The sequence below is a fragment of the Channa argus genome, chromosome 14, assembly GCF_033026475.1.
Source record: "Channa argus isolate prfri chromosome 14, Channa argus male v1.0, whole genome shotgun sequence".
Classification (NCBI taxonomy): Eukaryota; Metazoa; Chordata; class Actinopteri; order Anabantiformes; family Channidae; genus Channa; species Channa argus.
The window spans coordinates 9,637,536-9,661,866 of NC_090210.1; the positions used below are offsets into that span (position 1 = coordinate 9,637,536).

The following is a 24,331-nucleotide window of genomic DNA, read 5'->3' on the forward strand; positions in this document are numbered from 1 at the left end:
GCACCTGCAGAAAGTGTGATGTGGGATATTTTCATGCTATGTACTAATGAGTGGCTGAAAGATAGCATATTTATTTTTAAGAAGTATACTGAAATATAAATGAAAAATAATATTGGATTGATTATGCATCAGGTAGTTAGTCTATTGTAGTGCATTTTATTGTACTTTTACTTTGAGGAGGTCTGACCATACTTAAAAGTACCGCAGAAAGCATAGAAATACTTTAATTAGTTCTCTCGTGTCTGACCCAGTTTAGTTTTTTCGGTGGTGTGTAAGGAGAATAAATGCCAAAATATGTAAAAAAATAAAATAAAAAATCACATCACTATTAACCACATGATTCATCCAGTCATCATACCATCTGACAGCAAAATTTCTTTCTGAGATGGTCTTGTTATAAAGTTATAATTATATGCAGTGTTTTTTAAGGAGAACAACTTTTTTAAGTGACTTTCACTTTGGCTATTATAATTGGAGGAGCGAGAATCGGACTTTTGTCGAAGAAATAGGTGCAAAGTGACGTGTCATTGAGGAAATAGACGATCTTTGGAGCAGAGTAGGCTAATGTTTCAGTGTCTCAGGTCACGGTCCTGTGTGTCTCTGTTTGGACTGCTGCATAAAACAAAAGCAACCATGGCACCTGGAAAGAACAGAGTTTTTGTCATCGGTGTGGGGATGACAAAGGTAATGTAATTTTACAAAAGGTATTTTTGTCTATGAGACACGTGAACAACATTATGTAACGCTAATACATAGCAAAGATTGCTAACCCAACTCTTAGGATTGTGCAACATCGGACATGGTCCTCTTCTAAACTCCAGTTTTTATATCGTTGCAGCTACTGTCACTAATAGTCCAAGGTTTTAAGCACTGCTTACCGTTTGCAGTTTATTTGACATAAATTTATATTGTTGTGACAGCTCTATAATGGTCAGTACAACTGAGAGGACAATGTAAACATTAGCTTGCTAACTTGGCTCAAACCATTTAGGATAATCGTCGGATTTTAGTTGCAAAGTGTTCGGATTCCGTGAGTTGGGTCATTTTGACGCCCTAGGATCCGCATGTCATGCATCTAGTCTACAGTTTGAGTCCATAGTTCATGGCCAGTTGAGTTGAAAAACTGTGCAAAGGGTCATATCTTTTCAGGCTGCAGTTTTTATTTTTAAATAGTTGGGTTCATAACGGTTTAGTCTATTTCAGTGGTGACTCATTAGACGTGTTGGATTATAGCGCCTTCAAGTGTAGTACAAGTCAGACTGGAAAGCTGACAAAAAGTACTTTGGATTTGTAAATCAGTTTAGTATTCACTTCCAGTATAGAATGTGCGACACAAAAATGTGCAGAAGATTCCAGAAACAGAACCGTTGTTCTGTCATACAAACTATTGTGGGCAGGACAATTTGCCATCTTTAAAAAAACTTATGTTTACAAAAAGTTCTTATAGAAATACTATTGTATTGAGCTGTTTGTATCAGCAAACAGCACATTAAATAACCGTAGTGCATGTATTTGCACATCCATATTGAAAGTGTGCAAGTTCAGTGTGACTCATCTGTCAGGGTCTTCTCTATTCACTGCAGTTTGACAAGCCTGGAGCTGGAGACAACTGTGACTACCCTGATTTGGCCAAAGACGCAGGTGCCTTATCTTCTCTGAACATTGACATTCTTCAGCTGTTCAGCAGATACTGTATCTAAACAGCTAACATTGATCCTATTGTATAACATGTACTGCAGTGTTTTATGTTCTACATCCTGTTGTAGGTGAAAGGGCCTTAGCAGATGCAGGAATTCTCTATTCTGCAATTGAACAAGCCTGTGTAGGATACGTCTATGGTGAGACCCTACTGTTGACATATTGAATAATACCAATTTGAGATTTCCATGTACACACAACATATTTCACAAGACTCTTCTTACTACTACTTTACCTGACTTTCTCAGGAGACTCCACCTGTGGGCAGAGGGCTATTTACCACAGCCTGGGATTGACTGGAATTCCCATCATCAACGTCAACAACAACTGCTCCACAGGCTCCACCGCACTGTTCATGGCACGCCAGCTGGTCCTTGGAGGTAAGACATTTAAAGAGCTCAACCACTCCAAATCTATATTTTTAAAAAGAGAATGTGTATATTTGAAATTTGCACTATAATGGATATGAGAGCCTGCATCTGGAAGGAATTTGCGGTTAATTGTAATACACAGTTTGAGCATGTTCTGTCTCATTTTGTAGGTCTTGCAGACTGTGTGCTTGCCCTTGGATTTGAGAAAATGGAGAGGGGATCCTTGTCCTCTAAGGTATAGAACTATAAGGCCTTTTCCACTATGGGAACTATTTTCTGCCTTCTTTGGAGACCTACACAGATGGCTACATTTCAGCACCCCGTAGTACTGTATTAAGTTCCAGTACTTACAAAGGGAGAGGGTTCCTCATAGGACTGTAGTCTTTGATGGTCAAGCATTTATCTTTTGTGATTTTAGTTTCCATGTTTTCTAGAAGGCCTTTTCTATAATGAAGAACACTGGAAAAAGTCATGTTTTTAATAACAAAAATCTAAAGATGAACTGTTAATCTGATTCTTTCCAGTTTGCAAAATACAGTAGCAAAGCAAAGCAGAACTGACCCCTTTTACTCAGCAGGTTCCGGTTATAAAAAACATCAGGTTACGAATTAGTAAGATCCTGTAGCGCAAAAGCAGCTTAAAGAAGAAGTAATTGCACTCTTTGACATATCCTGGTTTTTTGCTGAAATTTGTTATGAAATGTAAACTGATCTTCACAAAAGCCACATACATATCAAACACAATATTTCTAAGCTGATAGCTCATGTCTTTATTTAACACACCCATTCAACTTATAAAGTGAAAGTGTCGCTGAATGTGAACTAGAGTCAGGTTTTAGCAAACCTGGATTAATGAAACAAGAATGAAGGTGTGACATGTAAAAACACTGAAACAGTGTCAGTGTGCTATTCTCCACGCAGCATCGGCTGATTTGAACCATGCCTCACAAAAAAGAGATCTTAGAAGACCTACAATCAAGAGTTGTGGTGTCACACATAGATGGAAAGGGTTTTAGATAGAGTTTAGATATTCATCAGCCCACAGCGTCTATAAATATAAACGATTTGGTACTTTGGCTACACGCCAGCGAAGTGGGGCCTCAGCCTAAATCACTAAGAAGGCACAACACAGACATTTACATTTACATTTAGTCATTTAGCAGACGCTTTTATCCAAAGCAACTTACAAGTGAGGTACAAGGCAAGCAAAAATCTAAGTCAAGGAGAAGTGTTCACAGTTCATGAGATACAAGTGCAAGAGAGCAGAAAGGATTTTTTTTTTTTTTTTTTAAAAGAGATTTAAGTTCATAGGAAGATGCAGGAGAGTTCAGTTTTCAGAAGTTTTTTGAGACTGATTAATGACAGACTGATTAATGAGGTAAAAATGGAACCTCAGAGTAACATCTAAAAACTTGACGGATTCACTGGAGTTGGTGAGAATCACTTTTATGTGAATCATATGCAAAACATTGAACGGGCATTGTTCTTCAAAAACATAATGCAGCATGCCGGATAATTGCCACGGACCATCTTGTCACCCCACAACACTACTTGGAAACTGTCTTGTGGACAGATGAAACAAATGTAGAATTATTTGGAACAGATGGTTAAAAACAGAACCCTGTACCAACATGGTAACATCATCCTAACGTATGGTGAAAGGATCATCATGATTTTAGCTGGCTCTGCTGCCACTGGACTTGGATTGCTTGGCACTATGGAAGGGAAAATGGACTCCCCAGTTTGTCAGAGGTACCCTACAGGATAATATCAGGGTGGCTGTCTGTAAGCTGAAGCTCAGAAGAAGCTGGGTGATGCAGCAGGACAAGGAACCTAAACATTGAAATAAATCTACAACGGAATGGCATCAGAGACACAAACGATGCACCTCTTTTTGTGGCCAAGTCAAAGTCCAGACCAATCCAATAAAGATGCTGTGGAATGACCTCAAGAGAAGCATTCAAGAATCTGGCTGAGCTAAAGCTGTATTGAAAGGAAGATTCAATTTCAATATTCCTCTTGAACATTGTGCAGATTAAGTCCACAGCTCACTTGATGTTATTGCTGCCAAAGGTGGCAGTTATTAGAAAACTTAACATTATTAAGACCATTACTTTGTATTTTGAATGGGTGTGTTCAGGAAAAGCGTGAAAGATCATTACTCCATTTTACCAGCTTACAAATAGTGTTTGTTTATATTTTTAACTTTGGTAAAGATTAGCCTGACCAAAATGCAAAGAGTGCAATGACTTTATCTTGCAACTGCAAAGGTTCCTGATGTAGAGGAGGTAGATAAAATAACACAAACACTTAGTTTGCAGTTTACTATACAGGTCTTGCAATTGTGTTTACCTGGTTTTGTTTTGCTATAAAGGTTGTTATGTGAAAGAAATTTAAAGGAATTCAGCTCAGGTCCATACTCATCCTCCCCCTGTAAAACAGAGGGATGCATCTCATTGATTAACATTTAAAAAAGATTTCAGCAGATACAACAGATTACTCTGGCTGTTCCTGAATTAAGAAATAATGAGCTTCTGCTTCATTTTATTCGTTTTCATTAACCGCTTAAATGCTGATTCACCAAACACTCTACTTAATTAAAAAAAATGCAATGAAAAAAATATTTCTAGTATATGGACAGAACCAATCCCATGGACAAGCACATGGAGGTGATGATCAACCGCTATGGGATGGTGGCAGCTCCAGCAGCGCCACAGATGTTTGGCAACGCTGGCAGGGAGCACATGGAGAAATATGGTACATGTCTAAAATATGAAAGTGGCATTTTGGTCATCTTTATATTGTATTGTCTAGATTGTTGTGTTTCAATCTCTTCAAGGTACAAAACCAGAACACTTTGCTAAAATTGCCTGGAAAAACCACAAACATTCCACGAACAACCCGTAGGTGACACTTCCCTATCAAAACAGGTCATTGTTCCTAAATTTCTGTAGTTTTTTTTGTGTGCGAGTCTAAATGTGTGTTTATGCAGGTATTCCCAATTCCAGGATGAGTATACTTTGGAGCAGGTGATGAACTCCAGGAAGGTGTTTGACTTCCTGACCCTTCTTCAGTGTTGGTATGAGCCTCATAGATTTACAGTATGTGCTACTGTAAATAAGGAAATTCTACAATAACTAGATACACAAATGTTACCATGCATTTACTATTTTATTCAATCAATGAATTAATGATTAATTGCCTCAGTTACATCAACAATGATGTCTGGTCCTTATGTTGCGTCTTCTGTCCTCAGTCCTACATCAGATGGTGCTGGAGCAGCAGTTTTGGCCAGTGAGGCATTCGTCAGGAGACATGGTCTGGAGAAGCAGGCAGTGGAGATTGTGGCCCAAGAGATGGTGACTGATCTCACCTCCACATTTGAAGAAAATAGCTGCATTAAGATGGTAAGAAATGTGTGAACCAACTGCACTGTGGTCTTATTGTACTTTTTATAATAATCACATTAACAGTAGGACATTTAAGGATCAAGTCTGCATTTGCATATTAAAAAACAGTTTAGCTCTAGAGCAGGGTGTGTGGTTGAAAACCAGTAAAGAGAAAAGCATCTTTAGGAAATTTAAGGATGTTTCTAAACTTTAGTTAATAGGCAAACAGGCAAAAACGTTTAGTTATCTAGATAACGTTAGTTATCTAGATGCTCTGTAGTGATGTAGGATAGGAACACAGGTGATAATTTGTACAAGTTACGCTGAATTGGTTTCTGTTTAGTTCCTGACGATACCTATTTTCCTGTTTTTTTAGGTGGGTTACGACATGTCTCGGTTGGCAGCCAAAAAATGTTACGAGGCTGCAGGTCTGAAGCCCAGTGATGTTGATGTAATTGAGCTGCACGATTGCTTCTCATCCAACGAGCTCATCACATATGAAGCTCTGGGACTGTGTCCAGAGGGTGAGATTGTAGCTCTTAAACCATACTTTAAACTATACATAAATAAATCTGCTACTATTCTGTCCACCTTAGTTTAAGTTTCTACTTTTGGGAGAGCAGGCAAATAAAATTGGGCCAAAATGTGTTGGGTTTTTTTTGCTTGTTTTTTTTTTTTTTTTTTTTTTTTTTTTTTATATACAAGTTTCTACAAACTTGTATTACTAACAAGTAGTATTTGTAGCAAAGTAGTCATATTTGTTATATCTTCACTTTTCATAGTCTTAATTTCAAGAATGTAATTCACAGTTAATTAATCATTAATAAAATGACTCTAATAAATATAAACCACGTATAAGCCACGTTTACTGTGATGAGTAAATACAACCAAAGTATGTTTTCTTTAACCAAAGTTTCAAGTCGGGTTACTGATATTACAAATTCAGCAGCAGAGCAGTTTCTTTGTTTTCCATTGCAACAGACATCTGCAACATGTTTCTGAAGCAGCTCGGTATGAGGTTTTATGTAGCTGAACTTTATCACAAAAACTATTAAATGCTCATTTTAGTCAATATAGCCTTGCCAAATTACTAAATTGCAATCATGAAAATGTTTGTAGCATAGCATATAACACTTGCGCATGGCAAGTAAACTCTCTGATCTGAAAGCCTCTCCCCTCTGAAAGCTCAAACCCTGTTGCAGCTAAAAGAAGTTGACTGAACCATTTTAATTTAAAGATAATGAAAGGGTGGAATAACACTCCTGCCTGTACCGTCTATATCTCTTTATGTATTATTCAGAGGCCCCTTACTCTTATTGACGCCATACCAGTATTTTAAGCTGCACAACATACTGTATTTCTGATTCAGGCTCTCGAGTATTTTAATCAATTAGCTTGTTAAATATGAGTTGTAATGTCAGACTGTCCGAAGATTTTATATTATCAATTATTATTGTATATTATATTATCTTATCTGTTGGATACAAATGTAATCAAAATATTATTTATTTCACGCAGTCCATCTTATTAAAAAAAATGGGAGGATTGCAGCATAATATCACATGCCAAATCAACGTGCGGAACACGTCCCCTGAAGGGACAAGCCAAAAGCTGTTCATTTTTTGAGAGATATGTTGACGTATGTTTTATATGTTTAAAAATACTTGTCCAAATATCCATGTGTTTTAATTATCTTTTAATAGACCTATATTCCTATTTTGGATAAGTAAGATTGGCTAGTAGGCAACTGTTGTGATCTTATTATGTGTTTGAAATTGTCTTTAGGTAAAGCTGGAGAGCTGATTGACAGAGGGGACAACACATATGGAGGCAAGTTTGTGGTCAACCCCAGTGGTGGTCTCATCTCTAAAGGGCATCCTCTAGGTGCCACAGGTAAGCCAGTCCTCTAGCTATCTGACTTTTATGAAAAACACCGGACAATGTACTCAGTACATATTGTACTGTGTTGGGGAGAAAAATGCCAGATTGGGGTCACAGTGCAATTTCAGCTAAGGTTTAATTGTAACATACCGCAAGAGGCTAGAAAAAGAAAGACATCATTACATACCAGACATCCCACAAGCCTGGAAAAAAAAGTTATAGTTTCATTTAAAACAGGAAGAAAAAGAAAATCAAATTTCTGGCATGTTGCATTTAAAGTGCTGGCATCAGAAGCTGTTAAGATGAAGAAGCCTGTTTCAACACTTTCACCAGTGGCCACCAGGTGGCATGTGGAGCATACAAATGACCAGTGTGACAGTCGTTCTAAGCCTACATGAAAGACGGCAGCTGGCTCTGGCGAGCTTTCCCTGTAATCTCTGTACGTATAAAACTGTTAAGGGACAAGATTGAGCAAACAGTGCAGCTGACTCATCTAACCTCTGTAATAGTGGCTTTCATTGATTTCTATGAAGATCTAATATTTTTTTATACATACAATTTTGTCATAATCATATATACACAATAACATCTCAGGAGAAATAACAGTTTTTACACCTTGCTCCATCTGTTCCTTGTGTTACTCTGCCAGCGTGTGATTGTTCATGTCAACTACCCTTTGTCTGATTCATGGTGTTGCTCCAAATTTTTAGGTACATTTCTGACCCTCTTCCCTTGTGAATGCAGTCAGTAGAGATGTTGACAGCCACAAAGGGACCCCTTCTAAGGAGGTGGTGTCAGCCACCGAGGGGAAAGTTCAATTTGTACATGCTCACGCGATATTCAGGGAGCCTAAAACTTCCCTCAAGCCCAGCTGTGACATGTATGGTCAAGCACAACATGCTGTCACAAATAAAAAGGCTTGTGATCGTAGTTTATCACCACGAAAGAGAATTTGTAATCTGTTCTCTTCAAAAGAATGGAGAATGGTTGAAAAAATTGGCCTTTGCTTTACAATGTGTATAAATTCTGTGTCTGGGGTGATTCCCAGATGCTTTTATAGCATATTGATAACTTGCCTGTTAGACTGCAAATTACATAGTTGCAATTGACTTTTAGAGAAAATTGTTCTCACTTAAAGAAGTCTATATGTAAAAGATTAGGAAAGTGGTACCAAATGCAAAAGAGGGACAACGAAAGACTTCTTTATCCTAATTCCTTCATCTTATTGGGATAATAAGGAAATGTAAAAGCACATTAAGCAGATGGGATAATTTGCTTAGCTTTAAAGCTAGTACAGGACATGACCCTTGTCAGATTAGGGATTGAGTTCTCAGATTAGGAGTCAACTTGTCACCTCTCTGTGCGGATATTGTGTTTTAAATGTGCCGAATGCTCTAGCGGCTTCACCTGGAGACTGAGACATATAATGCAATTGTAGCCAACTCACACACACAGAGACACACACAATGGACAAAATGCGCCTGAAATTCCAGATTCTGTCAGAACATTGAAATAGAAAAAATGTCCCCAAGAAAGGAAATTTATTCAAAAATTAAAGTTTTTTTTTTCAGAGACAATACAACTAAACATTGCATATGCAACTCTACACAGACATATTTACAAGTATAAATGCGCAGAATAACACACCATAGCGCAGCAAACCCACCCAAGCTGTTTAGTGTTGACATTGCTATTTTTGTTTTAGCCATTGTGTAAGATTTGCAGTGAGTAGTGTGAGTTCTGATTTTGCCTTGATAACTTATTGAGAGGTCTTTCCCACACTGTTACAGAATAAGACATAAAATGGAAGCATACATGTAAATTTGAGCTGCGTTAAGAGATACACGTGGTATTATTATACAAAAACAATTTTCATTCTTTGACATTTTCTTTACATGGCCATAAAACTACTTGTGTTTGGAGTTTAAGATAAGATTTACATATTGGAAATCAATAACTTCCTCAGTTTCCTTTTTAGTAAATATTATCTTAAAACTTATCCACCCCCTTTTTCTTTAATTAAAAAACACACTGAATGATTTCATGCAGTTATTTTTATTACTCTGCTTTCTAAAATCCAATAATGATTTAAACCAACTCAGAGCCTGTTGAGAAAACTTGTTTAAATTTATTTTGGGGTACGTCATGACTGACAGTATCAAATGCATTTTTAAAGTCTATGAAATACTGCTCCTATTACATTACCTTTATGCAAACTTTTTATGGTTTCTTTGAAATGTCATATAGCCATTTGTGTTGAATACGTTGGTCGAAATCCAAGTCAAGGCACACTGCTCTGTTAAACATTAAAAAGCCATCTTTATTATGGCTCTACTTGATTAAAAAGCAACAAGCACTCATTACATTTTCTCAGGCTCTATCAGTCACGCACATACAGAAGAGAATTAAGGACATGCTTTAGGTACATACAGCCACATTTGGCTCCCTTCTATAATTAAAGCATTCTGCACTATGGAACATAGAATAATCATGAAAACATATTCATACACCAGTCTGCCATAACATTACCACCACCTAGTGATGTTAATCTTGCTCAGCAAATGGTTCTGAATGTTCTCTTAGTACGCGGAGCAAGGTGTGGTGGGCTGAACGTTCTGACATCTGTTAGTCATAGTTTGCAATTAAATGTTCCTATGTTGATCCCTGTCCAGCACAACATTAAATCCAGAGTATGGTATTGTATGTATTAATGTAGTAACTGATTGGTTTATATGCAACCCTTTTCTTATCTGTTCAGCTAAGATCAAATATTGTTTACTCAAGGTTTTCTTAATAGGTTTTTCTTAAGCTTATTATAATTTTATTGAAAAAGATCCTTGAGCTCTGAACCTTTTTGTAAAATGAATCCTGTCATTCATTTACATCAATGCTTAAACATTTATTTTAATTTTTTACATCTTTCACTGGTCACCAATTTCATAAGTGTTGTTTCCAGGTGCAGCAGGCAGACAAAAGGCTCTGACAAACCTGCCGTTTACCACTTAGATACCACCAATAAAGTTGCAAACCAAAGTTTACTTGAACTCTTTATGGATGTGAGATATGGCAATCTTCTTTTCCTTTCGGCTGTTCCTATTCAGGGGTCGCCACAAAGGAAAAGAAGATTAACTTATGGCAATACTAGGCTTTAAATGGCCAAATAAAGTTTAATTAGTTGGAAAATATGATGTGATTTATAAAAATGGAAAGCTGAAGAAGCTTGTTTTTTGCAACAAATGTACCTTGAAACATAATTTTCCACTAATGTACCCTGCCTACTTTTTATAGTAGTACTTTTCAGGCCTACTTTGTCTCATAAAATGTTTTTTTTCCTGGAAGTGCATTTTAAAGTCTGACTCAGTCCACATCTTCAAACGTAATAAACATGCCTAAAAAGTAGACGAAAATAACAACTGTACCTCTTCACTTGTGCTTAACAATGATGATAATGATGATACATTTTCACTTTCATCAGTATTAAATTATACAGTACAGTCCAATCCTCACACTAACCTACTGTATACTGCATCTCTATTAATAACTGACATCACTCTCACCCTCTGTCCCTGTCTCTCCTCCTGGTGCTCCCTTAGGCCTGGCCCAGTGTGCAGAGCTGTGCTGGCAGCTTCGTGGACAAGCTGGCAGGAGGCAGGTCCCAGGGGCAAAAGTGGCCTTGCAGCACAACATTGGCCTAGGAGGAGCTGTGGTTGTTACTCTCTACAGAATGGGGTTCCCACAAGAGGCCAGGTGAAAAACATGTTACTAATGATTTGTTACGGGCAATTATTCGAATATTGATTTTGTTCTTTGGTGGTATTGGAACTGCCTGTTAGCATTGGACCTCAGAATCAGGCAGTGGTCAATGGCGGATTCTGTTCTGGGCTCAGTCAAGATGAGGCTTGTATTCAGACAAGATTTTTTAAGAGGTACAGCCTAGTCATCTTTTCAGAAAAATGTACTATTCTTGCTGCCTTTTATCCAGTCAGTCAGTTGAGAGAGCAGGGGATCAGACACATGATCTGGTAAACATGGGATCTGAGGCTCAGTAGTAGTAAACGTTACCTGTTATTATAAGATCGGTTCAGATTACGCTGAAGGTAAATGTATATTTAAAGGAAAACAAACTTGCTCACCCTCAGCAAAAACCAAGTACATAAAAATGGTTCTGGTTATTGTTGTAAAAGCGTATTTAGCTCTTCACTTGTGTGACAGGTGTGTCAGAAAAATCAACAACATGAAAGACTCCCACACAGTCTCTCTTAGGTTGTAATATTTTTATAGTTACGTTTGTTTTTAGTTGCAATATATTAAAGTTTAAAAATGCTTATATCGTCCAATAAATGGATAATCTATTAGGAGTTAACAAGTAATCAAGTCAAAAGATCTTGATCACAATGTTGAAAACAATAATTATGATTAGGATTTTTGCCATAGTCGAGCAGCCCTAGTTATTTTGCACTTTGTTGAGACTATTTACTTTGTTAACTCGTACTTTTCTCATAGCTGCAACATATCAAGATGTTGTTTTTCATCATCACATCAACACATATAGCTTTCTGACCATTCAGTTATGACCATTCATAACTTATTGAAATGGGAACCTCATTTTGTCCTTTTTCAAATACAGTATCTACAGTATCTAACTGTGTTTTATCCTTCCCACAGTTCTCACATACATGCAATTCCTACCAGCTCAGGCAAAGGTCATGAAGGGTTTAAAGCTTACCCTGTGTTCAACGAGATTGAAAAGCATCTACAGAAGGTAAAACTGGGTTTCCTAACTAAGAAAAGTTCCCCTCACACTTTTATCTAGTGACTGTTTTTTCTGGATTCAGTTTGTTTGCCTCTAATTAAATGCATCTACACCTTAGTTTCCCCCCCCTCAGTCCACTGATTGTTTATGTTGCGCAAATATAACCTTATTCAATACATTGAAATTTCTTCCATTTTCTAAGGCAGTGGGCGATGTATGGTCTTTAGTTTTTTGTTTCGCCTACTGAACAGTAAATGATCCATTGTTTCAACACTGCAGTTTAATGGCCATGAAACACACACTATAAAAAGTATAGTGATGCTGACTGTCATAGCTGACTGTCATTTTACAAAAGAATAGAATTCACCATGGTTACAGTAAAACAACATCATCATAATCTTTATTTATTGAGCACTCTTACAATACACAAGCACACAAATAACACATAGTATGGCATGCTTTGGAAGTGACAGCCCTAAATCAAAAACAATAAACTTGTTCTGTTAACACTGACAGTGCATGTTATATACATAAAATAGCTTGTTTTGTTCTTGAGTCCGTGCAACCGACTAATAATAATGTGGCATGATGTCTTTCATAATGTTACCTGAAAAAAGAGTGCTTGTATCTATTACCACCTGCCCCTGTGTGTGTGCCCAATGACTTGGCTTTCAAATTATGACACTTCCTTTCGAGTCCAGACAAGTACCGCTTTCCAGTAATGATGCAAAACTTAGGTGTCAGCATCGTATGAGTGAAGTCTATATATACTGCATTGTTACTAATGTGGAATCTCCTCCTTGATGTGAGCTCACATTCCGCGCTTGCTTTTGCCAATATAATATATATAAAAGAACCTTACACTGCTCACTGGTGGATTGCTAAATCAGTATTTTTTAATAGCTGCTGTGTTAGTCTTTGTGCCTGCGTTCATGCGTTTGGTTCAATCAAAGTGATTTCTTAAGAGAAGGATTTGTGATTCAGGGATAATAATGGCAAGTAATTTATTGATCTAAGCACAACGTTCTAGAAGGATATTAAAAAGCATAAAAAAAGCTGACGTGGGAAAACACCAGGACTCATCACAGACATTTTGCTTGCATGCTGTTATGAAATGTGGAAAAGAAGAATAAAATATTAGCTGAACATAAGCTGCATGGCTGGCTAATTAGTGGGAGAGCTGTAAGCACAGCTCTCACACTTATGAGATCCTTTTCTTTATTAGTGGGAGAGCTGTAAGCACAGCTCTCACACTTATGAGATCCTTTTCTTTATTATTATTATTATTTCGCCGTTTTTCGGTCACTATCTCCTCCTAGACGGTTTGTCGTAGAAACTTCGTTCCACTTCCTAAACGTAGGTCTCTTTTAGGAGATCTATGCTATTACTTTTCTCATTAATAACTTTTATACTTTTTATTATATTTCACTTTTTATGAACTTTTTTTCCCATAGAAAATGAATGGAAGGCACTTAAAATTTCCCTTCAACTTGCCACTTTTCATCTGCCTCTTGTGTCGTCATACTTTGGAGTAGAAACTTCATTTAAACTTTATACGGGTCTAGTCCCTTTCAACTTTTTCTGGGTGGATCAGCTTCTTTCTATCTTTTATACTTTTTGAATAATCGCAGTTTTAGTTTTAGGCAACTTTTGGAGCTTTTTCAACTTTTCCATTAGTGTGTATTGCGGAATGTTGGAGCAGCTACAGTGGGTGACATCACACGCACTCTAACTTTTCAGCTTCCACTTTTAGCAACTTTTTTCCTTCTTTTCCTTCTTTCCTTCAGTCAACTTTAATCTTACATAAACAAACTATACATCAGAATGTAGGTATTTTTGTCTTCTTTCAGTAAATGTAACTCTCATAGTGACAGGACTGACGGTTCTTTCTCCAAGTGTCCAGAAGCAGAGAGAGTGCCGTCAAAACTCCCATTGGAGCCCATTATAACAGAGGTTCTTAAATTCTAATCAAATCACAAACGGGGGGCTGTTTTAAAATCGCCACCACGCCTTCATTTTATGGAGTATCTTCAAATAAAGTACATCAGTGTGTTCATTGAAGCCTTTTGTCACTCACAGTTTTTGAATTGTTTCGATAGGACTAATACTTTTTCATATTTTGAGCATTTTGCGAGGCATAGTCTCAGCACTTTTCCAGCCTGCCTTTGCATTTGGCTCACATGACTCAGCAGGCGGGCAGCGGGCAGCAGTCATTGTCATGGTAACGGACACAGCTGCATGACGTCATGTAATCAGCCTCAGAGCTGTGTCCACACACTTTACCTGAGTTTTTCTCCCTCAACAGACACAGTGGAGACACACACAGACACACACCCTCACAGACAGGAAATACCCTTTCAAAATAAAAGCCTTTCATAATACTTTATCCACTTTTTAGCATTTAAATGCTAAAATGACTTTGTGGTGAAGTTTCCCTACACACACACCCTCACAGATAGGAAAAACACTTTCAAAATAAAAGCCTTTCATAATATTTTATCCACTTTTTAGCATTTAAATGCTAAAATGACTTTGTGGTGAAGTTTCCCTACACACACACCCTCACAGACAGGAAACACACTTTCAAAATAAAAGCCTTTTATCATTCTTATTTTAATTATTTAGCATTTAAATGCTAAAATGAGTTTGTTTTGAAGTCTCCCTACAGTGGACACACAAACTACCACACAGACACAGACAGGAAACACACTTTCAAATTAAAAGCTCTTTTCAACTTTTTTTTCTCAACAGTTTTTCAGCATTAAAATGGTTCCTTCATTTCTAAGTAGTTACTTCTAGCTTTTTTCTTTACACTTTCATAGCAACTTTTTTACTTTGCTTCTTTTTTTGTTTCTTTTAACTTTGGGAATATTTACCTTTTCCTTTGTTTCTTACTACTTCTTTCCACTTTTGTTAATCAAGTTGTTGCTTTTTCACTTCTTCCTTTACACTTTTAATAGCAACTTTTTTACTTTGCTTCTTTCTTTGTTTCTTTTAACTTTGGGAATATTTACCTTTTCCTTTGTTTCTTACTACTTCTTTCAACTTTTGTTAATCAAGTTGTTGCTTTTTCACTTCTTACTTTTTTCTTTACACTTTCAATAGCAACTTTTTACTTTGCTTCTTTTTCTGTTTCTTTACACTTTAAATATCACCTTTTTAGCTATTTACTTCCTCCATTGTTACTTTCTACTTTTTTTCTTTTCTGAATTCAACTTTTCTTGGTATTTTGGATTTTTTCTTTTATTGTCATCTTCTTTCTTTCTCTTTTTGTTCGTATTTATCTCTCTTCAGCGTTTGCGGCTTTGAACGTGCAAACGCCTCTGCTCTCAGCAGCTTCTGAGCGGTCGGCCTCTACCGGGCGACTTAACAGCTCTCCCACGTAATTTCCTTGGAAATTGCCTTTTCTAGTTATTATTATTATTTCGCCGTTTTTCGGTCACTATCTCCTCCTAGACGGTTTGTCGTAGAAACTTCGTTCCACTTCCTAAACGTAGGTCTCTTTTAGGAGATCTATGCTATTACTTTTCTTATTAATAACTTTTATACTTTTTATTATATTTCACTTTTTATCAACTTTTTTTCCCATTGAAAATGAATGGAAGCCACTTAAAACTTCCCTTCAACTTGCCACTTTTCATCTGCCTCTTGTGTCATCATACTTTGGAGTAGAAACTTCATTTAAACTTTATACGGGTCTAGATCCTTTCAACTTTTTCTGGGTGGATCAGCTTCTTTGTATCTTTTATACTTTTTGAATAATCGCAGTTTTAGTTTTAGGCAACTTTTGGAGCTTTTTCAACTTTTCCATTAGTGTGTATTGTGGAATGTTGGAGCAGCTAGAGTGGGTGACATCACACGCACTCTAACTTTTCAGCTTCCACTTTTAGCAACTTTTTTCCTTCTTTTCCTTCTTTCCTTCAATCAACTTTAATCTTACATAAACAAACTATACATCAGAATGTAGGTATTTTTGTCTTCTTTCAGTAAATATAACTCTCATAGTGACAGGACTGACGGTTCTTTCTCCAAGAGTCCAGAAGCGGAGAGAGTGCCGTCTGAAACTCCCATTGGAGCCCATTATAACAGAGGTTCTTAAATTCTCCTCAAATCACAAACGGGGGGCTGTTTTCAAATTGCCACCACGCCTTCATTTTATGGAGTATATTCAAATAAAGTACATCAGTGTGTTCATTGAAGCCTTTTGTCACTCACAGTTTTTGAATTGTTTCGATAGGACTAATACTTTTCATATTTTGAGCATTTTGCGAGGCATAGTCTCAGTACTTTTCCAGCCTGCCTTTGCATTTGGCTCACATGACTCAGCAGGCAGGCAGCAGTCATTGTCATGGTAACGGACACAGCTGCATGACGTCATGTAATCAGCCTCAGAGCTGTGTCCACACACTTTACCTGAGTTTTTCTCCCTCAACATACACAGTGGAGACACACACAGACACACACCCTCACAGACAGGAAATACCCTTTCAAAATAAAAGCCTTTCATAATATTTTATCCACTTTTTAGCATTTAAATGCTAAAATGACTTTGTGGTGAAGTTTCCCTACACACACACCCTCACAGATAGGAAACACACTTTCAAAATAAAAGCCTTTCATAATATTTTATCCACTTTTTAGCATTTAAATGCTAAAATGACTTTGTGGTGAAGTTTCCCTACACACACACACCCTCACAGACAGGAAACACACTTTCAAAATAAAAGCCTTTTATCATTCTTATTTTAATTATTTAGCATTTAAATGCTAAAATGAGTTTGTTTTGAAGTCTCCCTACAGTGGACACACAAACTACCACACAGACACAGACAGGAAACACACTTTCAAATTAAAAGCTCTTTTCAACTTTTTTTTCTCAACAGTTTTTCAGCATTAAAATGGTTCCTTCATTTCTAAGTAGTTACTTCTAGCTTTTTTCTTTACACTTTAATAGCAACTTTTTTACTTTGCTTCTTTTTTTGTTTCTTTTAACTTTGGGAATATTTACCTTTTCCTTTGTTTCTTACTACATCTTTCCACTTTTGTTAATCAAGTTGTTGCTTTTTCACTTCTTCCTTTACACTTTTAATAGCAACTTTTTTACTTTGCTTCTTTCTTTGTTTCTTTTAACTTTGGGAATATTTACCTTTTCCTTTGTTTCTTACTACTTCTTTCAACTTTTGTTAATCAAGTTGTTGCTTTTTCACTTCTTACTTTTTTCTTTACACTTTCAATAGCACCACGCCTTCATTTTATGGAGTATCTTCAAATAAAGTACATCAGTGTGTTCATTGAAGCCTTTTGTCACTCACAGTTTTTGAATTGTTTCGATAGGACTAATACTTTTTCATATTTTGAGCATTTTGCGAGGCATAGTCTCAGCACTTTTCCAGCCTGCCTTTACATTTGGCTCACATGACTCAGCAGGCAGGCAGCGGGCAGCAGTCATTGTCATGGTAACGGACACAGCTGCATGACGTCATGTAATCAGCCTCAGAGCTGTGTCCACACACTTTACCTGAGTTTTTCTCCCTCAACATACACAGTGGAGACACACACAGACACACACCCTCACAGATAGGAAACACACTTTCAAAATAAAAGCCTTTCATAATATTTTATCCACTTTTTAGCATTTAAATGCTAAAATGACTTTGTGGTGAAGTTTCCCTACACACACCCACAGACAGGAAACACACTTTCAAAATAAAAGCCTTTTATCATTCTTATTTTAATTATTTAGCATTTAAATGCTAAAATGAGTTTGTTTTGAAGTCTCCCTACAGTGGACACACAAACTACCACGCAGACACAGACAGGAAACACACTTTCAAATTAAAAGCTCTTTTCAACTTTTTTTTTTTCAACAGTTTTTCAGCATTAAAATGGTTCCTTCATTTCTAAGTAGTTACTTCTAGCTTTTTTCTTTACACTTTAATAGCAACTTTTTTACTTTGCTTCTTTTTTTTGTTTCTTTTAACTTTGGGAATATTTACCTTTTCCTTTGTTTCTTACTACTTCTTTCCACTTTTGTTAATCAAGTTGTTGCTTTTTCACTTCTTACTTTTTTCTTTACACTTTCAATAGCAACTTTTTACTTTGCTTCTTTTTCTGCTTCTTTACACTTTAAATATCAACTTTTTACTTATTTACTTCCTCCATTGTTACTTTCTACTTTTTTCTTTTCTTAATTCAACTTTTCCTGGGATTTTGGATTTTTTCCTTTTCTTGTCATCTTCTTCTTTCTCTTTTTGTTTGTATTTATCTCTCTTCAGCGTTTGCGGCTTTGAACGTACAAACGCCTCTGCTCTCAGCCGCTTCTGAGCGGTCGGCCTCTACCGGGCGACTTAACAGCTCTCCCACGTAATTTCCTTGGAAATTGCCTTTTCTAGTTCACTACTTGATAGGCCTACATTGTTATTTGATTAAACTTATCTGTCCATGCAGTTATATAAAATAAGGATAGTAAGTGACTGAAATGTCAGTCCCTCTTCTCCTCTGTCTGTCTGAGAGACCAACTTTTTTATGATTGATCTTTGTATTAGGATAAACAGCTTTTTCATTTGAGCGAACAGGGAGTGACTTTTGTTTTGACTGCATTTTTTTTGTCATGATATGGCAGGGTTAATGGAACTGGAACTGGAACTGAAAACTGTTCTTGACCCCTCTGTAGGAAGGAGAGCAGCTTGTTAACAAGATTGGTGGAGTGTTTGCTTTTAAAGTGAAGGATGGACCAGATGGAAAAGAGGCAACTTGGATTGTGGATGTGAAAAATGGCAGAGGCTCTGTCACAACTGACCCAGGTCTGTATTTGATGTAGGTGTTTAATTCTGTTGTCAAGGCCTACTACTGTAGGCCTACTGTAAATATTTTTTTATTATTGTGCTAGCAGTGCAGATTTTTATGTTTGTTTATTTCTATAACTACAGTTTGAATCATATCCTTATGAGTATCTTTGTTCTCCTACTTTTTTGTATCCGTGATGACAAATTCTGTTTGGTAGAAAGTTCTGGCTTCAGATATTAGAGGTTACTTTGACTATTGCATTTTACATTGGACAACTATAGTTCTAGTTAATAACTAGTACACTATTTTGAGTAGTTTCCATACATTGTTCAACACAATACGATTTAAATAGCTGAACCTCAGAATTGGTCAGCAGCACAGGAAATCTCATAATTCAGGGAGGGGAATCACATTCTATTTTCATCCATTTCATGCCTTAAGCATTTTGAAATATGCTTTTGTCGATGATGCCAAAGGCAGAAGTCACACTAAAAGAGTAGTGTTCTGCCTTTACAAGCTAATTGTGGCAACCACAAACAACGGCCACATGCACAAACAAACACACAGTCTCATAAATAGCCACCTGACTGTTTTCCATTAGTCTCCTATCCCTGGTAATGTTTGTTAGATCCAAGCAATTATTTTTGAGGTTACTGCTGACTCTTTATCAAACTCAATGTTCTGGAAATGGAAAGAAATGTTCAGGGAAATTCTTAGATGATCTTTTGCACATGTTCTGTTTTTTTTGCTCACAGATTAAAAGCAGAATTAATGTGGAAAAATACAGTCTTTCATAATTATATAGACTTGACACGTTTTCAGTTACAGCTGTTCTTGTTCTGATATGACAAATATGTTTTGTATACAACTCCAGGGTTAATTCTGACCTCTAAATCCTATTCATTATGATGTGAAAGAAGCATTCATTTAACACACATTATTCTGAACTGTAGAACTGTGAGGAATACCTGCACAATTTCTGCAAACAAACAAAGAAGTTTAATCTGATCTACACTCTCTGATGTTTGAAGCCTCATGCTTTAAATGAATGGCAGAAATCCTGCCTGTTGGTATGATGGCAGAAAAGCTGATGTTCTGCTTTGACAAGCAGAGATAAAAAAGCCAGAGAACGCAACAAGGGTAAATGTCAGTCAGTGTAGGAAGCATTAAACATAAAGCGTTCTGTGGTGTTGTTTCAGTGAAAGTGCAAAGGGGCTGTGTGTGCCGCATACATGTTTCTACACTAATGGAAAATGTCATCTTAATGCTGAGTGTATACTGGAGTGCTTTCTACTTAGAGCATTGTAATAATGGTGACAAGCGTTTACATTTCTTCCATATATAACTATATATATTGAGGGATCATGACAAACAAGTTAACGTTAAAAAATGCGAAGCATACAATCAAAAACCTCATACATTTCTCCTCACACCCATGAAACAGTTTAAACACGTTTGTTTGATCCACTAAAATAATGTGATGCTGCAATACTTTAATATTTTCTTTCCCATTACGTTCACCTACAGATATAGTATATATTTTCTTCTGGTCAATTATTATTATGTTTATATGGATTTGATATATTGTAGTAGTTGATAATAAACAGCATCACTTTTCTCATTATTGTTATTTGTTGTTGTTGCTCTTTTTGTTGTTTAGATAAAAAAGCAGACTGTATCATATCCATGAGTGACGGGGATCTTTTGGATCTGATGACAGGAAAACTGAACCCACAAACAGTATGTGTCATTGTACATTGTGGATCTTTTTGCACATGAACAAATGTACATGTTTTTCTTTATTACATTTACTATAAAGATACTATAAAGTGTTTTTTTCTTCTACTGCATTAGGGTAAATTAATTTCTTTGTTTATGACCTTTAAGGTACTTTTACACTTGATGATTTAATTTCAACTAAGTCAAAATAGCTGCATCTGGACCTATTAACAAACATACAGATATCAGTCATACAAGTCAAGGTTTTATACAAAAGTAGAAAAGTAGTATTTTCTTTTTTGGCTTATGAGAGATGCATATCTCTGTGACAAAAGTATTATAAAAGTGCAATTTAATAATGTTAAAAGCTCATATTTTATTTTCTGTCCTCTTTTTGTCAGGCGTTCTTTAAAGGGAAGTTGAAGATTACTGGGAACATGGGCATGGCAATGAAGCTGCAGAACCTACAAGTTACACCAGGCAAGGCTAAACTGTGAGACTCTGAACCTTGAATTTGAAGACTGTATGTATGGGGAAAACTTAGTTCCTTCTAATGAAACACTAATTTTTCTAATTAGAAAACTACTTTGACCATATCAGACCACACTGTGCAGGACAAACAGAATAGCTAGTATCCACATTGTTGTGGATCTAGAGATCCATAATCTTTCTGAATCATTCAGTAGCTCTGTAGAAGTTGCTTGCTCATATAACATCAGAGCAAATGTCAAGAAATGTGTGAAGCTTTGCTGTTTGCTAAATCATTGTCAAAAGTCTAAATGTGCCTATGAAACATCTTTCCAAAATGTAAAGTTTTTGTTTAATAAAGCGTTTTGGTGTAAGCTGTTTTGATAGATAATTGTATATAGAAAAGCCATCTGTAATTTAATGAAATAATTATTTTCAAATACATTTTTAACTTGCATTAATGTCTGTGTTTGTTACCTTATTAATATTTCTAGACATTTACCATCTTTTATGTTGCCACATTGTGAAAAATGAAAGCCAAGCATGAAGCTCTGAAAAAGGAAATCGTATTGCTTGTTTAAATTTGTTATGCTAATAGTTCAGGCTTTGGTTATACTGAACATACATTTTGGAGATTGACACATAGTTATGATTGTCAGTACCAATTGGTTGAATAGAACAAAACCCAGAGGGCAAATTATTATTATTGACCCTCCCTCTGCCAGCTGCGCTGAGCTTATTTCTTCAGGTGGGGGAATGTGACAAGGTCAGAACCTTAATGAAAAAATAATTACACTGTTCATGTTTAAATTTGTAACCGCAGCACAGCTCTTTGCTACTTTGTATTGGTTAGAATTTGAATAGGAGGATTTCAGTTGTCTGTCCGCTGCTTTTTAAGCCTTTCCGTCCTACTTCCCCCATTCTCTATTTTCCCTCCATTTGTCCATTTATTTTTGGGTTGATCCAGACCTATCCCTGTTGGCCTTCACCCTCCTCCCATCACTATGCACCTTCTGCCAGATCCAGCCTGCTTTTCTAATTGCTCATTCCCAGCCAACACCCACATCCCATGCCCCATTCTGTCTCTTTGCCAGGTGGCTGGCTGGCCAAATGGTGATATCCAGTGGCTGCACAGACTGTGAGGTTGGCCTGTCTCACTGACCATTAGCAGTAGGCTAATGGGTCTTAGGAGACATACTATATTGCAGTCTGCAGGGTTGGGGTGAAATGAAGCTCTGTACTTGTAAGATTTAATGTGCTGATGTTAACTTTATAAGCACAACTTGGACTTTTGGAGAAGTTTCAGAGTGGTGCTGTTGATGTAAGTGAACAAATCTTTTTTTAGTTTTTGTGGCGATGAGATACATTTAGTCTCTAATGAAACACTAAACCCATACTAATGTTCCATCTTTCCTGAAATGGCAGTAAAAGAAACGAATTATCTAAGCATTGCAACATTGCTTTGCTGAGATGCTTTTTACCATATTATTTACCATACCATATTTTTTTTTATTTTAATGTTTAGTTTAATGCATGACCATTTTCAGTTCAAATAGTAGTTGTTTAATGAGACAAAAAACCATAACCACCAGTTAACACAGCCCCAACTCCTTTATTATTGTATACATTTTCTCAAATTATGAAAATATTTCCTTATTTAACATTAGTGCTTAAATCTTTTCTATTTTATCAAGATATTTTAAACTTTTTTTTGAGTGCACACCCAATAGAGAAGCAAGTTAAATGTGTCCGTTTATAAACATAAATAAATATTGAGACATTGTATTTTTCCTTTCAACTTATTGTCATATTAGGGAAAAGTGGCAGGTGTTGCTGTATTTCTTTGCATTTGACAGATGTGGCTGCCTTGTATGATGTATGTAAATCTAAATTCACACTATCCTTTCACACAGTCTCTTCCGATTGTTTGGTCAATGGTTTGGCAGTCTCACAGAATTGCTGTAATTTGTTCTCTGAGGTTGCCTTAGTGATGGTGTTTCTCTGACATTTATAACCCAAGCTTCCTCTAAGGCCACTCTTGTTATTCCTGCTCAGAGCTTTTGCTTTAAAGCAGCTGAGAGACCAGTAAAATTTCATTCTAAAGCTCACCTGATCCAGGCTACAAGCCAACTCCATGAACCTGTAACCTGCTCTATTAGTTCAGTAGAATACATTATTTGCATTTCTCCTCTTATGAAAATGCATTTCTATGGTTTTCTTCCCATATTGATCTATTTTTACATCCATTTACAAGGTGATGTTCAATAAAACCTATTGCAATATATATATATGACTACCTACTATACCATGAGGAAAAAGTGCAACATGCAGGCATTTAAAATCTATATATGTTTTCGATATAAAACATGTACATAGAATAGGTGTCAGATTTTGAACAACCCATTTTTGAAATGCACCCCCTCATGCAGCGCCCATGACATATAAAGTCAATGACAAAAGTCTCTCTCTGTTAATGAAACATTCTGGGGTTAGCCTTTTATATCTCTTCCCTTTTGAGACGTAGGCATGCTTGTCAATTTGCACTGATTATAGCTAAAAAAAAAAACTGTATCATATGTTTTTGCTTCCAAGAGAGAAGTTACAGCTTATCATAGTTCACTTGGACATGCAGGCCTTCTAATTGAAATCTTATATCCCAAATTGCTGACAAATAACTCAAACATTATAGTGTCTGTGTATTTTTTTGTATATATTTTTCATTTTCTTGAGAGTTGGTACATTTTTATAAAATTTTGGACTACAGTGAAATGTTTCTTTTAACAAATACAGGATGGCAGCTCTTGAAACAAACTGACATGGTAGTAAAATCTACATTTTTTTTTACCTTTGAACTACAAACATGCACAGCATATATCACAAACAAATGTACAAAGTAGAATGTGACCTGTTAATGTCATTTTTTGTTATTTTGTCTCAGCTCAGCAAATATAAGTAACACACTGATCCCACATGCTTCTCCCTTGGTTGTTTAAGGCAAAGAGGGTTTCCATTAGGGTGCAAAGACATGACCTGACTGCAACACAAGGGCATTGTCATTTTCACTTTGAGCTTCACCTTTATTTTGCCTCAACTAAGGTGATAACTGTGCAGTACTTTCCGCTACCCCATTGGACTCAGGGCAACAAGGCAGAGAGGAGAAGTGCAGGGAAAGGTGTTGTTAGAAAATGTATAAAATTGTAAATAAAGTTGCTTGAAAAAGTTTGCATCCCCTTACACTGAGATGGCAAAAAATGTAAAACAGTATTT

General features: G+C 36.4%; 1 protein-coding gene across 1 annotated transcript; it reads left to right on the forward strand.

The window, feature by feature from the left end:
• Window positions 1-518: 518 nt before the first annotated feature.
• scp2a (sterol carrier protein 2a) lies at window positions 519-21,521 on the forward strand. Its single transcript, XM_067474162.1, has 16 exons — window positions 519-684; window positions 1,584-1,641; window positions 1,767-1,838; window positions 1,947-2,078; window positions 2,240-2,304; window positions 4,699-4,825; window positions 4,908-4,971; window positions 5,061-5,147; window positions 5,325-5,475; window positions 5,834-5,981; window positions 7,243-7,350; window positions 10,932-11,085; window positions 12,004-12,100; window positions 18,765-18,894; window positions 20,538-20,617; window positions 20,998-21,521. The coding sequence occupies exons 1-16, from the start codon at window positions 565-567 to the stop codon at window positions 21,091-21,093; spliced, it is 1,689 nt and encodes a 562-aa protein (XP_067330263.1). The 5' UTR covers window positions 519-564; the 3' UTR covers window positions 21,094-21,521.
• Window positions 21,522-24,331: the final 2,810 nt, after the last annotated feature.

What these genes read in the sequence shown, in the direction of transcription:
- scp2a (XM_067474162.1), top strand. Translation starts at nt 565, where the DNA reads ATGTTTCAGTGTCTCAGGTCACGGTCCTGTGTGTCTCTGTTTGGACTG. An exon ending in TCTGGGACTGTGTCCAGAGG is followed by an intron (nt 5,982 to 7,242) that starts GTGAGATTGTAG and finishes AATTGTCTTTAG; the next exon opens with GTAAAGCTGGAGAGCTGATT. An exon ending in GGGTTCCCACAAGAGGCCAG is followed by an intron (nt 11,086 to 12,003) that starts GTGAAAAACATG and finishes TCCTTCCCACAG; the next exon opens with TTCTCACATACATGCAATTC.